The sequence below is a fragment of the Pinus tabuliformis genome, chromosome 8, assembly GCF_031772625.1.
Source record: "Pinus tabuliformis cultivar Carrire ecotype Pingquan chromosome 8, CPIR1, whole genome shotgun sequence".
NCBI lineage: Eukaryota > Viridiplantae > Streptophyta > Pinopsida > Pinales > Pinaceae > Pinus > Pinus tabuliformis.
In genome coordinates, this window is record NC_142294.1 from 1,262,544,093 (window position 1) to 1,262,561,884 (window position 17,792).

The 17,792-nt window shown below is 41.4% G+C and overlaps 1 protein-coding gene across 3 annotated transcripts in view; it reads left to right on the plus strand.

Annotated features, from left to right (window-relative positions):
• LOC149239975 (uncharacterized) overlaps window positions 1-17,792 on the plus strand; it is a 438,022-nt gene that overhangs the window by 346,044 nt on the left and 74,186 nt on the right. For all 3 annotated transcript variants that reach the window (XM_089373598.1, XM_089373599.1, XM_089373597.1), the window contains exons 6-7: window positions 1,938-2,019; window positions 2,401-2,504. In XM_089373598.1, coding sequence (XP_089229724.1) covers window positions 1,938-2,019; window positions 2,401-2,504 — 186 coding nt within the window. The remainder of the gene's footprint in view (window positions 1-1,937; window positions 2,020-2,400; window positions 2,505-17,792) is intronic.

Genomic DNA, 17,792 nt, shown 5'->3' on the forward strand with positions numbered 1-17,792 from the left:
CTTTGACTTTTTCCGCCAGTAATTTGACTTCGTCACCCTACCACTGGATCTGCAACATCCTAGCTTATTCGGCAATCCCAGAACCTAGATTTTGTTATGCATGTCTTGATTTGTTCTGGGTATGTCTATGTTTTGAAACATCCCTCAAGGCGTTGCCACATCATTACCCTGTATGCCACATCATCATGCCCCTATGTTGGTTATATAATGCCTCAACTACTCTGCAAAATATGACACATGGGTATTCTTCCCCTCTGTGTGCTGAGCATTTTTGACATATTGCATTCATAATTCTGCCCAACACTCTTCTTGAAATGTCCTTTGGAAACTTTACTTGTTTTGTTAACGATGTTTGACCACACTGTAACCAGCTACCAGATGCTCGTATCTAAAAAACTCCATGTGGCATGGAATCCTCTCATTATGATCTACTATTTGGGACTAGGTTGGCTTTTTGACCATCAAAACCACTTTGCCTTGGGAACTGTGAACTACCTTGGAAAATGTGAATATTGTCAAAAGAGATTGCTATGATTTGAGAGTTGTCATGAGGAATATTGCACCAAGGCCGAGGTCAGATACAGACTTGATAGACTCTAACCATGTGGTATGACATAGGTGCACCTTGACGTGCGCTGGATTGGCCCATACACTGGTGATCACCTGTACAAATGCAGGCTCCCATAAGGCCATGAGTCCACAAGAGAGTCCACCTAAAGCCCTTGAATCCCATTAGGGATGAAAGTGACTGAGGTGAAACTTTCAAGGGATAGGGCATGGTTCGACGAAACAATTGGATATAAACTCAAAGACAAGACATAGGTCTAGAATACCTAATACAGGTCCTCACATGGTTTTTACATGACTTTTGACATGTGACCTTGGGCTTACAATGGTAGTGAATGCTGCTTAGAAAAAATATATGTACCCCTTTTGACAAGAGGGCTTCATAGGTATCTCTTCTAAAAAGAGAAGTAACAGGTCTCCAAACCCTATTTTATCTTTTTTCCTTGGGAAACATTCATTTCTTTATTATATATAAAAGGAAATACACTCGTCGGTTGCTTGGGCAGCATTCAGCATAAAGATCCTGTCTGTAATGAAAACTAGCCTGTCCCAGAAGCACAAAATCTTTCCATTTTACACAAATATTATATCTAGAGAGATGTCCTTTGCATCAAAAGTTGACTTTTTTCAATAATACTTTTCATCATAAACTCATATTCTAATAAAAAAAATTAAGTATCATCTATAGTTTAAGCCTCCAATTGTATCTCTAGCTGAATTATTCGGAATACGTTTGATTAGCCCCTGATTTAAGGAACTGGTAAGGTGATTCAGGGAGAATGCTACCTTGGCCATTTGAAAGAGGTTGTCTCCAACGATGTTCCAATAATGGAATGCACATGGTAGACCCTCTAGTCCAGAGGACTTGGCATTTTTCATGTACTTGAACGCTGTGAAAAACTCTTGCTTGGAGAAGTTGGAAAAGTTACTGTCTAATCTGCCCCTATCCAAAGAGGAAACCTTAGGGGGGAATGACCTTGTAACATTGATGCCTAGGTTACACCATGTTATCTGTCAAAGTATATGGAGACAATATATTATGAAAATGTACCCTGAACAAGTTTTTGATTTGAGAAAAGTTCTCTTGAGAACCTTCCAGCCTACGGAAGCCAATAATGATGTCCTATTCAGATTCACTTGGACTCTACTGTAAGTTGCAACAAGTATGTTGAACCAGTGTTTGGTTTGGCTGTATGAAAGAATTTCATTGTCATGCATGTTATTTTAGCTGACAAACTTATATAGAGACAATGCTTATAAACTATTTCAGTTCGCCTAAAAATGCAAATGAATGTTGATATGAAATTCATAAAATCTTCAATGTAATTTTAAATCTATAGCATCTAACTCAGTTTACCTTGTGAATGCAGAGAAAAATCAAGGCTGTCATTCTCAATCAAACAGTTGCAGGCAGATCCTTTGTTTGAGACGTTGGATACATTGATGTCACAAGTAAGGATTATTGATCTTGTTATTATACTTATTGTCTAACATACATGAGGACACCTATAATGATAATACTGATAATAAATAACCATGGGTCATTTCTCTAAAATGCATGTGATTCCAGTATGTGACCATTCAATGTATACTTATACACAACGTCACATGTTATTGTTATCATCTATCACATTATATATTCAATACATTTAATCCATATGGGTTATTTTATGTTATTCTTTTTGCTTTGGATATTCAGTAAATGAACCAGTTGTGTTCATAATATCATATGTTTGTTACCAAAAAAAAGAAAATATTGATTTATGTGAATCCTCTCAACTTTAGGTTACAGAATATTATTTTTTTAATGCCGATGTTTGTTTTTTTCAACAGGAAGGCACGTTGAACACAGTTACATCAACTGCTGATGATGTAGTGCCTAGTGAACCTCTTCCAGATTTAGAGCAAATATGCGAGGAATTGCTTCGGGAAAAGGGGTAATCACAAATCAACACAGCTTCTTAAGCAGTTATATACCAAATATGGGAAAGCATTCTTGTTGGAATCTGGAGGCTATGGTTTTAGAAAATAAAATCTGGAATCTGAAAATTTAGTTCAATAACATATGGAATCCAAAACTATTTCTTGCCTCTCAAGAGACAATAATACAAATGATATTGAAAAGTTTCAGTAGTAAGTGAAATATTTGATTTTTCTGGCTTTCTTAAACTGCTCCAATCAGAGACATATGGGGTTTAGGAGTTCATTATTATTCACATAATGTCAGTAACATAGCAAAATGTGTGTGCTCTGAATCAATCAAAAGTTTGCACTTGTCTAATTTGCGTTTTTTACTCTTCTTAATTCTTGACTGGCCTCATGGCAGGAAACATTACCAAAATATTTTTTCTCTATTATATTGATAATTAAAGTTGAATAAGGATATTGATCTGCATTTACTTGTACATCAAGATTCAAGACTACACTCTCTCCTTTTTAAATGTTGAACAAGCATACTGTATGATCTTAATCCATAGATGCCCACTTTTTGAATACTATATCACTAATTTCCTGTTCACACATAGGCTGTACTAGAGCCTATTACCGCTCAAACTAGCAGGGGACCTAAAGGGGATCCCTAAAGGGGCAAATGCTAGACCAAGGGCAAGAAATGGAAACTTAGCCCATTGTCACCTCAGCTAAAACTCCCTACTATTTACGGACTTTCACCGATGGGAGGAGCTTTGGTATATATGGAGTCACAAATGAAGGATAGAACGACAAGTGGATATAGAGTGACCCAAATAATCCCTTTCCAGAAGAGGTTGAAAAATAAAGCTTGCTTGCTTTCTAAGCAAGGTACAATGTCTTCTAGGAGGACAGGAGGATTTGAGGGTTAGGTTTAGGGAATATGACTTGTGAAAGAGTTTTCCCAATCCCTAAAATCCTTATTGAAATTGGTATCCAGGATGGTTCTTAAAGAATTGTCGTTTCAAAGAAATGGGACCACACGGAACCAAGTAGACCCAACCTAGGTTAGGTGGCAAGAGTTTAGCAACCAATGATATTCTTAACCCAGACAAGGAGGGGGAAAGGATCAAAGAAAGGATTTTCACTTAAATATGTTGAATTGATCCTATGAGGCACTAGCCTTAATACCAGGGCAAAGTTTGATCTCAGAGCTAGGGCTTGGCTTTTCTCACAACTCCACCATCAGAATGGCTTCAAATTTGGAGGAGGCCTTGAGGAGACACCAACACAGGGGGGGCTAGGAGATCAAACTATTTGGAGGGCTATTTCGTCGGGAAAATGATGTCCTAGGTGACCCAACTTGGCTAGACCTATAAAAAGGTGAAAAAGAATTGATTTTGGCTGACCACTTTTTGGTAGATCAGTGCCTTAGTCTTGGGAGAATGCAGTCTATGATAAATATGAATGAGGACTTCATTTCTTAGTCAAGGAGGCCTTAAGACTACCTCGCTATCCTTCTAGGGCAAAGGGAAACAACCTTACAACTTTTATACTTCGACTTGCAAAAGGTGATGGCTTATCAGGATGAATTCGTTGATAGAATTATCCCTAGGAAATTTCATTCAAATTACATGGCCTATACATTGAGAGATGCTATATAGAGACAAAATTCCACAATTTAAGCAGTAAATGCATGCAACAATTAGCCCTAAAAATAACGAAAATCCCAATCCAATGTATATGACAACGTAAACCAAGAATAACATTAAAAGCATGTACTTACATGTAATAGAACATATGAAACCATCCACAAATTGACAATAGGGAAGCTCCAAAATAAGATAAACCAAATCCAAACATCAAAATTCATCCATAAAGCTCCAATTCACCCTCCAAGGAAAGGTGCGAAATTCTCAAAAGAGAGAAGAGATCCAATCCAAAGTGATGATGAACAAATGAACTCATCTCACTTGTATTTATACACTAATGAAGAGTTCGAATTAGTCTCCTTGGACTACATAAGCCCCAAAAATAAAATAATGTGCTAATAATCTAACTTTTGGTGACAAGCCCACCAAACTAGCTCACAAATGAAAGAATAAGACTCTTAAGAGGCCAAATGATGAATAATACATGTCGTAGGGCCCTCCAAGAGGCCTAATGAGGTCCATAGGTGCCATAATGAAGAAAAATACCCTCAAAGGTGATGGACAAGGGGTTGGCGCTTTGTTCTCCAAACAATAAACCTGTGGTGCTCCCAGTGGGTGTGGAGGCACAATAATAACCTCATGGGTCTCCAAATGAGTTGAAGATGCTTGTAGATCAGCTGCAAGGGCTCTGATGATGGTGTAGTTGATGCCACATCATCTTACAAGAACTAGGTCAGCTGCCAAGTGTATGGTACATCTGTGGGGCTGGCTAGGCAAAGGTGAACCAGGTGCATCTTGCTGATCTAGTAGGTGAATCTCGAGCAATATTTGAACATCCTTGGGGATCCATTGAGTACTTTTTACTGCTGTGGAGGCCCATGGCTTTCAACACACACCCTACATGTGCCAATGTAGCCCTCTAGAGGATTAAGACCTTGTATAGGGAGACCAAACCCAAGATGGAGATCATCTGCAATCCTGCATAAGATCCAATGTGTCCCTTAGCCCTGCAATACAACAAGTCATTAGAGAAATCGAGTGAATGATCTTACCAATCATGAACCACAGGTGGGGACTTCATAATGGTCTGCACTTCCATAATGGGCTTCCAGATGTGCCAATGTCTCCTAAACTCCAAATGGGGTTAACCAAGTATCCTATTAGGTGGTTTCTACTTCTAAAGGGGATAATATGTTCAAGATACATCCTTCAAAAGGTGTTGGCATGTGACAGATAGGTGAATAAAGTAGGGGATGAGAAGGGGCAACCTTAGGCCACATGTTGGTGTACAAGGGTAGCTAATAAAAGGGAAGCCCACACTTGGGTTTATAATGTATAGGAGGGTGCAATCATGGTACATGAGGAGCCCAACCTTGATTTTTCCACCGTCCTTTATACGCCTTTTGCCTTTTTATGATTTTCTTTGAATAACTGCTCAAGGCTCAAGGGGTAAGAGCATGAAGCATAAGATATAACAGTGAATACCCCCTTTTAAGATAGGGCGATTCATTACCCACTAGGGGTTGGGACAATCATGGGTTCCTATATGATGAAGGAGGCTAATAGAACCTGTAGGAACTATGGTGATGGCCATGATGGTGGGGTAGAGCTCATGTATTGGCTTTTGCCCATGTACTAAATGGGTTTGTCTTGACCATCTTTTGCATTTTGTGGTACATTTTCATGTTGAATGTGGCCAAATATGTTTTTATCTTTATTTTTAGCAACATCAACCTCGGGGGCATAATTCCGAGCCTACCCCAAATGTATGGGATATTGATTTGGGGTAGCACCAGATATGATCTAGGCCTCAAATTTTGCAGGGATGTTTGTGCACATGTATTCCAAAGAACCCAGAAAGCGTTTTGGGAAATTCCACCCAGAAACAATTTTATTAAAATAATTAATATTTTTTAATGGAATTCAAAGTCTAAACTTAGGAAATTAAAAATATTAATGGGTATTAATCTAATTGTGGGTGTAACTTCTAGAAGAAGATGAGGATCAAGCTAAAATGATATTAGCCAATGATTAGCTTTTAATCTGGGCCGTTGAATGTCAACGAGAAGATTATTTAAGGGAGCTTGAGGGTCATTTGGAAAACACACCAAGAGATCAAGAGATCGAATTTCAGAAGTGAGAAGTTCTGAAGGAGGAAATTCTAATCGAGTAGATTTCTTGCAGTGAGGGGCAGTGAGTATCTGGAAGAAGGAAGTTTTCCTGGGCTGGAGAGTACGAGGCAGAGAGAAGGTAGAACAACGTCCGGAGAGAGGCAGACGTTGGCCCACGCAGAGCTGATGCAGTGGTAGTGCGGACCTTAGAAGGAAATCGAGTTTCATTAGCCAGTAACCAAGGTGTGAGACTAGGAGGCAGAGAATGGTTTTTCCAGCCAGTAGAGGGTCCAGAGAAGGAGCAGCGTGATACCCAGTAGGGGTGACATAGGAATTGTGTGGGAGTGACGCAGTTCTGCACAGAGTCTACGCAAAGCCTGCAGTTCAGTGTGATGAGACTCAGATTGTCCCAGTGACCGGGTGAGAGCACTTCACCATTTGTTTTGTCCAGTTTCTCTCTATATCAGATTGCTAGTTGAGCATCCAAGAATTGTATTCAGATTTACTGCTACATAATAATAAAACCCTTAGATTTGTTGCACTGGTTTTCCCGCATTGGGTTTTTTCGGGGACATTTGTCCAAAAATAATAGTGTCAATTGTGTTGTATTTTCTTTCTTGCCCAGTCTCTTGTTTTCGCATAATATTTAATTAAGTGAAGGTTGCAGTGAATGTATTATGATATTTTCCGTAGGAAACATCAAGTAATTTATTTAAAGGAATTTAACAAATAGGAGTGATTTCATCAGTTGCTGCAGTAGGGATTTCGGTTGAGGAATTTTCACATGGTATCGGAGCTACAGGTGGAACAAGGAGAGCAGTACCAAAGATCCCAACGCTGAGCAGAAGAGGGAAATAGAGAAGCTGCAGGAGGCAGCAGTGCGAAACCCTAGAGGGTTTGCACAGTTCTTAGTTGAAGCGCTGAAATTTTGAGGCAATCTCTCTTCGAGTGAGTTGACGGAGAGAAGGGCTTCCAGATCGAATATTTTGTCGGGGCATATGGAGCATCGCTGAAGCCTCAGCAAAAGGAGAGCTGGTGGGACACAGATTTCTTTGCAGGGAGTTTGCTGGGTAAAAGAATGTCAGAAGAGAGAAGAGAAGCATGACTGAGGGAATTTCTTCCTCAGAGAATTCCTAGCCAAGGAATTCGAATTCTCTATAGCTGAGTAGCAGCAAGGGGCAACAATGTTACTCCAGCAGGGAGTGCGTAGGCTAGCCTAGCAGTAACATAGAGGAGAGAGGTCATTCGACATTTGTGGTAGAAATGGCAACCAAGGGCTTGAGGGATCAGGACAAGTTGGAAAGAGCATCCAACTATGTCAACTGGAAGGCTAGAATGTCATTCGTTCTAGATGAGCATGCCTTCAAGACATATGTCGACAACATGGTGGTTGTCCCTACAGATCTAGATCCATTACAGAAGTACATATTAGAAATGGCGAAGGCCAAGAGGATGATCCTTGACGAAATAGAGGATCACGTAGCACGTCATGTTGCTAGCAGAGGAACTGCTAAGGAGATGTGGTATGCGTTGACAACGCTACATCACGGATCTTTCGAGCAACGCAAGATGTACTTGGAGCAGAAGTTGAGATCTGTTCAGATGCAGAAGGGAGAGCGTGTGGATCCATTCCTCACATAGCTGAAGGAAACCCGTGATAAGTTTTCTGTTGCGGGGCATACACCTCAGGATTCAGAGTTGGTTAGACTGGCCCTCAATTCTGTCTTAGATGAGTGGCAAGTCTTTGTCCAGAGTATCCTGGGCAGAGCAACATTGTCGAATTGGGATGAGATGTGGGAAACTCTAAAACAAGAGGAGTTGAGGAGAGACTTAGTTGCGGTCAAACTTGATGGAAGCAACAGTAGTGGGTCGAAGCCCAAGGAGGAGGAGGATAATGCAACCCTTGCATCGAAGGGACAACAGGAGCAGTGGAGACGTAAGAAGGATGTCTAGAAGATCAAGTGTTTCAAGTGTGGTGAGATGGGTCACTACCAATGTTTTTAAAACCGTAACCGGTGATCGGACTGGCCCACCTAATAAACCGATTTACCGACCGGAACCGGTCGAATCGGGACTGGTTAGGTCTAAACGAACCGGTTTTAGAAAAATACATTAAATAATTAATTTTTAATGAAAAAACTATTCTTAAGATTTAAAACCATGATTCCAAGCCAATAGAGACAAAATATGCAAAGTTTGCTCATTTATATACCATGTAAAGGTGAATATTTGAGCTTAGCATCTCTCATGACTTTGCTAAAAAAGGCTATAGGTTGGTCATGGGAATCTTCATTCTTTTGTAATGAGACAGCAGCAAGGGTTGTTTTAGAGGCGAAGGAAAAGATATCAAATGGTTTGGTATAATCAGGACTGGCCAAGGTTGGGGCTTCAGAAATAGCTTTCTTGATTTGATCAAATGCATGTATGGAAGAGACAGTCCATTTAACTTCATGACCCTTCTTAAGCATATCAGTTATATCCTTGACAATTTCAACATAATTGGGTATGAATCTTCTTATTTGGGCAGCATGAATAGGCCTGTTATATCTCTCCTTTAGGCAACGTAGAGGGTAGGTTGGGCAGCGTATAGAAGTAGGGGTCTCCTCCCTTGAATTGCAGCTAGATCATCCTCCTTAGGACTGTGGCTAGGGCATTCTCCTTAGGACTGCGGCTAGGGCTTCATCATCTAGATTTCTCTTGCCACTAAAACCCAGAACAAGTGGAGAGAAATCAAGAGTGAAGTGTGTGTGAAATGACTCTCAAGTCATCTCCTTTTAAATTAAAACATTGAGCACATGTGGGGGTTATTTGGTTGTTGGCCGACCTCGACGAATTGTCCCGTAACACAAATAAATTCATATCTCCATGAATACTTATCGGAATCGGATGATCTTTAGGTCAATCGTACACCTCTCGATGAGAGGAGTCCAAGAAAAATATCAGCTGCCATAAATAAGATGACCCACATGGAGTTTGGCCCTAGTTGCCAATTTTAACACTCCCTCTCAACTAGGGACTCCATCCGCTGATTCATCTACCAAACTGTACTATCTCTGCCATTAGTGCCCAACACTACTTTGCTCTGCACTGCTCTGCTTTGCTGAACCATGAAGAAAAAGAATTGGTCGAGAATGTCTCATACCATTCTCTACTGACCTGGAGTCAATCCCATATGAAGAGAGTGTGTCATACCACTCTTACTGATCCCAGATTAGTACGAAAATAGAGTGAGTTATGTCACTCTTATTGACCCGAAGTTAGTTCCAATTGATCCCAGATCAATGTCAAAAGAGAGTGCCTCAAACCACTCATATTGATCCTAGATCAGTTTCATTGATCCTAGATCAATAGAGGTCATCCTCAATGTTGCACGAAGCGGGGACGAAACGGGGACGTTTTTTGGAAGCGAAGACGCAGAAGCATAATTTTCCAAAAATCTAGGAAGCGAAGTGTCTGCTATATATATATATTTTTTATATTTTTTTGCATTTATACTCAAAAAAAACATCCCAAATACCAAATTAGTTGTAGAAGACATGAAAACATGCATATTTTTGCATAAATCAAGATAGATATAGCATCCATTGTACATTAATGATTAATTATTTGAGCATCAACCATTTAGATGCATCAACCATCTAGAATCTAGATTCTTCTCCTCTTGTCTAACTTTTGCCTCTACCTCGATTGTCTAGGGATATTAGTCAACATTGCCCAATTTTGATCAAACTACCTAATTCAAGACTTAAAATATGGTAGAAAAAGCTTAACATGCTTGATCGATGATTTTGACTTGATTGAAAGGTAATTTTTTCTAAGGGCGTGACAAAGGAGTTCAACAAGTAACACCACCAACAGTAGGGTACATATAGGGCTTGGTGCTCTTGATTAAATGCTAATCGCATACCTTCATACTTGATATAATCTAATGAAATGCCACAATCTCATTGATCCTGAATTCCTGAAAACTGTTAAGTCTGTTGAATTTTGAATAGGATATGAAATTATGTTTTCTCCATATGAAGTCCAATGAGGCTGGAACCACTGTCGAACATCCTGGGTCATTTCATGGTAATGTTAAAAATTTAAGTAAAAGGATGAAAATGAAAAATAAAGGAGAATGTCACTTTTACTTTAAGAATTTAACATTACCATGAGGGAGCATCTGCTATATTTATATTTTTTTTATATTTTGTTTGCTTTCATTCCTCACCCTAAGCCAAGGTGGAACCACCCCCAATATGCAAACTCACCTAAAATTAAAAAAAAAATGATTTTCTAAATAGCGTGGCGCACTTTCCGGAAGCGTGTATGGAACCGTACGATTCGCCCTCCGAAGCACCGTACGAAGCACCCTTCAGAGATTCTGAAACGCGTTTTGGAGGGACGCTTCCAGAATTTCCAGGAAGCGTCCATATCAGTCTAGAACGCGTTTCGGAATTTTGGAACTATGCTTCCGGGGACGGTTCCTGGACGCATCTGTACCGTACACGCTTCGGGCATTAGATCGGGGGGGGGGACGTTTCCTGCAACATTGGTCATCCTAGCATAGGGAGTACGGTGGATACAACGATGTGTCCATTGATAGTACTACTATGTTTCCTAACCCCATTTCCCTACTCATTGGCCAAATGAGAGGTACTTCCCATGAGTCCCAGACTGCATGGGTAGGATGCCTTGACAGGAGAACCACTCATCCTGTCTATAAGTCACCATGGGTATCACAGGGGAAGGTTGAACCATCCACCCTGTACACAACGCACCATTAGGGGAGTGTGAGTCGCCCTATGGTTGCTTGTTGCTCCAAGAAGTACCCCAAGCCCCCTGGAGTTCCCAGAGCTCAATGCATGCATCATGCAGGATCCTCATAAGAGGGTCTCTCAACGACTCCAAATCGTTCCAGAAAGTCACAAATTTGACCTTTCCTCGGGGCTTCAACAGAATGTCTGCGACTTGCACATTAGTCACAATGCAATGGAGCCTTCTTTCTCATCGATGTACCATATCCCAGATAAGGTAGTATCTGATGTCTATATGCTGGAGCAATCATAGAATAAGGGATTCCTCAACAATCGAATCCCCCTTTGGTTGACACAGAAGATCACGGTGGTATCCATCATGTGTACAAACAACTCACTATGGAGCTTCCACAACCAAGCAACTTCACATGAGGTCATACTCGTAGCTATGTATTCGGTCTCAGCAGTGTTTATAGCAACCGACTTCTGCTTCTTGCTCATCTAGGATATCGAAGTAGAACCCGAAGAGAATCAGTACTCAGAAGTGCTCTTGCAATCCTCCGCACTCCCTGCCTAATGAGCATCAGAATAATTATGCGGCTTCACATTCCCGACAGTGTATCTCAATCCATGAGAGATTGTGCCCTGAAGATATCTCAAATGATTCTTGGCACCAATCCAGTAAGGCTCAACCAAATATGAGCCCAACATGCTAACTGCAAAACATATATCCGGACGGAAGTTCACCAAGTAAATCAATGCGAATGAGTTTATGAAACTTAGAGGCATTTCCCAAATTTGGTCCGACATCACTACCACATAACTTCTGAAAGTTAAGCTCCATTAAGGTAGTCACGGGCTTGCAGTTCACCATCCCAAATCTGGAATCCAACTCCCTCTTAATTTTGCAAATGAGAGGGTCTGCACCTGTCAGAAAGAGGTCGTCCTCAGAAGGTGCTAGTATGAGAGGTCTATCATCCACAACCTTCAAGCATTGGTTTGGATCGGCTTCACTCCTAGTGAATCTCAGCTTCATCAGACAGCTATCAATCCTCTAATATTAAGCCCGGGGCGTTTTGCTTCAAGCCATAGAGGGCTTTCTTCCACTTGCATACATGAGATTCCCAATCTGAATCTCAAACCCCTTGGGTTGTTCCAAACTTGTGGACCTGCTACCTGAGGGGAATGGTCTCCTTGTAAGATTTCCTTCGGTACATCTTAGACATGTACCTTCATGCTCTTCTTGAATTCAGACATCCCTTGTCACCATCTGTCTCACATTGAGTGGGGCCCCATAATAAGCAGACCTCCGGTGCTATAGACGAGATGTGTCAACTGACATGGTCCCCAATGGACCATCCTGCAACTTGATACAAATTGCCAATCCTGAACTCAAGGATAAAAGCATCTTTGAAAATTCTATTTTCAAACACGTACCTTTCCATCGATGAATGCCACCCTGAAACCTTTGATTTCCATTGCCGAAATGGACAACATATTCTTTTTGCGATCAGGTACATAAAGAGATTCTCGTAAGTGAATCGAGTTACCTGTTGAAGTTCCTACCTACTTGTTATTTTTCTTTAACAAGTTATTTACAAAGTAAATACTGAAAATAAAGAGTAGTGCATGCTCAACATATTACAGATCAACAACTAAAAGAAACAAGAACAAACACACCACATGACACCATTATTTTTGGACCAATGTCCCTAGAAAAACCCAATGTGGGAAAATCGGTGCAACTATCTGAGGGTTTTCTTATTAAGCAATATGAGAGTACAATCTGGGTGCCGAAATTGGCCTACCCAACAGAGAATTTTCTTAGCAGCTATACCTCATAGTTTGAGAGAAATCTCCTTGCTGAAACCTTGGAAAATTCTTACGCCAGCTCCTTAGCACAAAACTGCTCTGCAACCCCAACGTCTGCACAATCTGGACTGCATCAGCCCTTCTCTGTCTCACGCTGGCCCTGCGTCAACCCTAGGAGGCCTTGCGTCAGCTGCTTAGGCCTTTGCATTAGACACGCTGGCCTCTCTGGTGCTCTGCACAACACTTGGATGCCTCTGCATGGCCCTGCGTGAGCCCTTGCTGGCTCTGTGTCGCTCTCCTTGGTTGCTGCGCTGCTCTCCTAGCATAATCTCTGCCTTCTCTATTTCTCTGTACTCAATGCCCCTTAGTTGCTCTCACGATCACTGATTCTATCTCTCTTAGCAAACCCCGCTCTAGATAATAGAATGACTGATCTCTTTGGTGTATTCTCCAAGTGACCCTCAAGCCTCCTCTTATACTTTTCCTGTTGACATCTCAACGACCGAGATTAAGTCCCTAATCAACGGCTAAGATTAGATCTGGTTTGATCCATGTCTTTTGGACCACTCTAACACAGATTCATATTAATACACATTAATATTTTATTTTCCCTAAGTTTAGACTTAGGGATTCCATTAAAAATATTAATTATTTTAATATCTCCTGATCTGTTTAGAATCTGCCCAAACCCTTTCTGGGTATTGGAGATCTCATGTGCCCCAACCTCTCCACCAAATTTCGTGGCTAGAGCATATCCGATGCTACCCCAAATCAACACTCCCTCTTAGCGAGGACTGTGCTCTAGCGATACTCCTCAATGAGTATTACTCTGATCATCCGACATTGGTACCTGTGCTGATTGTAGGCCTTCCTGCCCAACATCCTCTACACTGTTGCGTCCTGTACTGCTGCCCATGGTTCTGCCACTGCCACTGCTACATCTGTACGACAACTCCCTCTACATTCGTGTTGTTGCTGGTCCTTCCTCCCAGCATTGCATCTGCACTGCACCTTCTATCATCATGTTGCATCGTGCTGCCCACTGCTGCACTGCAACTCAGCTATTTAGAAGTAAGTAACTGATCTTCCAATTGACCTCCCTCTTGGGCTAGAAACACCCACTGATGCTGAAGCTCCCTCTACCGCTGACAAGTGCTCCCTCTCTTTGACCTCTGCGCTGCTGCAACAACTCCCCGCATCTCGCACCGTTGCACACCTCGTTGTGCCTTCCTACACTGGTGCAACGCTCATGTGCCTCTCGCACTGCTGCAGCCTGCTAGCTTTGTGTTGTCTCGGGACTCCTGCACTATAGCTATCTCTACCGCTCCATCTGCATCCGTCTCTACCCACTTAACTAGTTCTGCTACTCCTCGTCGGGGCTCCCGTAGCAAGGTCTAATCCAAGAGGTTGGGTACCTCGAGGATCCTGCCCCTCATCGCCTGTAGTCCACCTGACTACAGCTCAATGTCTCCCCACTTCCACTCAAGTGGTGCATGTGCACTCATGGCATATTCATCATCTGTCAAAACTTCCTTCTCTGCCCGTGCTGGCACTGCCTTAGTCTCGGAAGACTCTCCCTTACTCTTCTTCCTTGGGCATTGGGTCACATAATGACCCATCTCCCTACAATGGAAGCACTTGATCTTGGAGAGATCTTTCTTCTTCCGCTTCTCCTGCTTTCCCTCAGATGCTAGGGCCACATCCTCCTTCTCCTGCTTGACCTTGATCCCTTTGCTGCTGCTACCTGTCTTTGACTGTCGTCTGATCTCTTCTTGGCAAAGACCTGCCCACATTTCGTCCCAAGGTGGGAGAGTCCCTCTACCCAAGATACTCTGGACAAACACTTCCCGATCTTCTGAGACAACATTCAGGGTTGTCCTCACCATAATTTCCTGATTCGGTGTCACTCCTATAGCAGTCAACTGGTCTCGTATCTCATTTAGTCCTCCGAGGAAGGTGTCAATTGATTCACCCTTCTTCATTTGATACGACCTCATCTGGTTCTCGAACAACATTCTTCTCTGCACATAAGTATGTTGGTACAGGTTCTTGAGAGCCTCCCACATCTCAACTGTTGTTTCCTTCTCGGCTATATGTGGTACCACATGATCCTTGATCTCGTCAAGGATAATGCACTTGGCCCTTACCATCGCCTCTTCGTACTTGTCGTTATCATTTGGGTTGACTGGGATCAATGTTGCACTAATCGTTATTGGGATAATATCGGTGCGAGGAAAAAATCGGAAAAAATCGTAATAATTGGGAAAAAATCAGTAATAATTGGGAAAAAATCGTTTGGTAAAAAAATATTCATTTTTTTTCAATTTTTTTAATATCTAAACTATCTACAACATAAAATAAATACATTGACACATAAATATGATAAAAGAACTAATATATAAGATGTTTAATATCATTTCTAGCGCTAAAATCACACATAACAGTGAATCATGTCCTAAATAGTAAGTCCTGACTCCTGAGTCCCAACTCAACCTCAAAATATCAACAAAATAATATAATAATGTATCTCATGAGTCATAATGTCATATACAATGAAATGAACAAAATAACTAAAGTCTAATACTATTGATTTCCTCTGCCCCTCTTGCGAGAAAATGCCATAGCTTTCCTTTTCCCTCTAGATGTAGATGTTGGTGCTGGTGGAGTTGGTAGTGGAGTCTGCTGTGCTCTAGAAGATGAAGAACTAGGAGGAGCTATAGGAGGTAGACCACGTCCTCTACTAGTGGCAGGGGTAGCCCGGGCAGGTGGTGTCACCTCCTCCTCCCCCCCCTCCACTACATCCTGCACTAATCAATCATCAGCAGACTCCATGAGAGGCCTCTCGGCCTTAACCCTCCATGCAGCAGTGGTGTCAATCCCATCCAATGAGATGGCCTCCATATCAGGTGTTCTCTCAAGTCGCCTCACCCACAATCGAAGATTGTAGTAGACGTAGACCATGTCATTAAGTCGCTGGGACTCCAACCTGTACAAAGATCATGAAATAATAATTAATAATTATAAAAAAGTATTGTTTAATGAATTCAAAAATTTATTTGGAAATTTGCAATATTTTAAATTTTTAAGTGTTAACCTGTTGCGCTTCTTGTTGTGTATTTTTTCAAATACACTCCAGTTGCGCTCACATCCTGAGGAGCTACATGTTTGGCTGAGGATTCGAATGGCAAGCTTTTACAGAAGGGGTACCCTGGCACCATACATTCTCCACCATGCATCTACAACAAAATTACAAATAAAATTTTAAATAAACATAAGAAAAAAATGGAATTTGAAGAGCCAATGAAATTTGAAACAAAGTTACAAACTAAAAAATATCTGGCATTTTAATCGTCCTATCAGTCACAGCCATGTCAAAGCCAAATGTGCCACTTGCCATCCTATATGTCTCAATTTCTTTTGAGATCTCTGTACGTTCTGCTGGAGATCGCACCATCTTCTGGACATAGGATAAGAATCCATCCATGATCTTAGCATCAAATACAAACCCACATGCGTAAGAAAATGCGGGGTTCAGGAAAATCCCAGCAGCATGAATGGGATGATGGAGTGTGTTGTTCTATTGCTCATCAATCACTCCCCATAGGAGGAGTTGTCTCTGAAACCCCTCATCTCCCTTATCATCATAGTAGGCCCAAATGGCTTCTTTGGCCCTGTCCATGGCTTCATACAAATAGCCCATTGCGGGCTTCTCACCATCAACTAACCGAAGAACCTTTACCAAAGGTTCAGTAATAGCGCACACCACCTGCACTCTTGCCTAGAAGTCTTCTTGGTATGAAACTAGTCTGCATACGGCCTCTCCCTCTGGTTTGCGACTCATTGGCAAAGCACACCACTCCTCTGAAAGAAACATTCTCTACACATCCCACATAGAATTCAAGAGGAATTGAAGAGATATGAAACTGGTGGCAAACCGTGTAATGGTGGGGCACACTAACTCTTTGTTGTTGGTGAATCTTCTCATCAAGCTAAGCACAGATGTATGGTTATATATAAATTTTGTAATGCTTTTGGATGACTCAACAATATCTTTGACAAGGGAAATTTTCCCTATGTCCTCCAACATCAAATCAATACAGTGTGTAGCACAAGGTGTCCAAAATAAAGTAGGATGCCTATCCATAAGCATCTTACCAGCGGCAACATAATTTGCAGCATTGTCCGTTATGACTTGGACAACATTTTCTGCACCCACCTCCAAAATAAACACATCTAGCAAATCACATAAAGTTCTTGCATCTTTGATTTGTGCAGATGCATCAATAGATTTGATAAACATAGTCCCCTTGGGACAACTAACCAAGAAGTTTATAAGGGTTCTCCCCTTTGAGTCAGTCCAACCATCTGACATCACAGTGCATCCTGTTTGTTCCCATGATGCCCTAAAATCCTCCAATATTTTGGTGCAGTCAAGCTTTTCATTTTGAAGAATCCGGCCTCTCATGTCATGATAAGAAGGGATTTTGTACCCTAGGCCAACAGTTGCAATAGCATCAAGAGCAGGTTGGAAAAATGGATTATTCCTTACAATGCTGAAAGGAATATCACTCCAAAGGAGAAATTTTGCCAGCAACTTGTCAGCTTGTCCTTTCTCAGTTTTTTTTAGCATTGCACTGATAGATGGTTGTGAAGTAGGTGTGGTTCGAGGAACAAAAAATGATGAGGCAGCTACCGGATTGGTTGATGCTGTAGTAGAACCAGTGACACTTGCTTGTTCAACTGACTTTTTTAGTTGCTTCTTCATTTTTTCTTTGGCCTTTATATTGTGGTCTAAAGTTTCCAATGCTTTCATGGCTCTTTGGATGAGTTCAAGATTTGTATTTTTGCAAGGCCCTACATCAAATCCAGGGATTTTTGCAAGGTGATACTTCAATCTGTACACCCCCCAGACATATGGTGCCCACACAACTTGCAAGTCAAGTTTAATCTATCATTCGGAGCATTAGGTTCACCAAATTCCCGGAAAGGGTCCAATTTCCTTG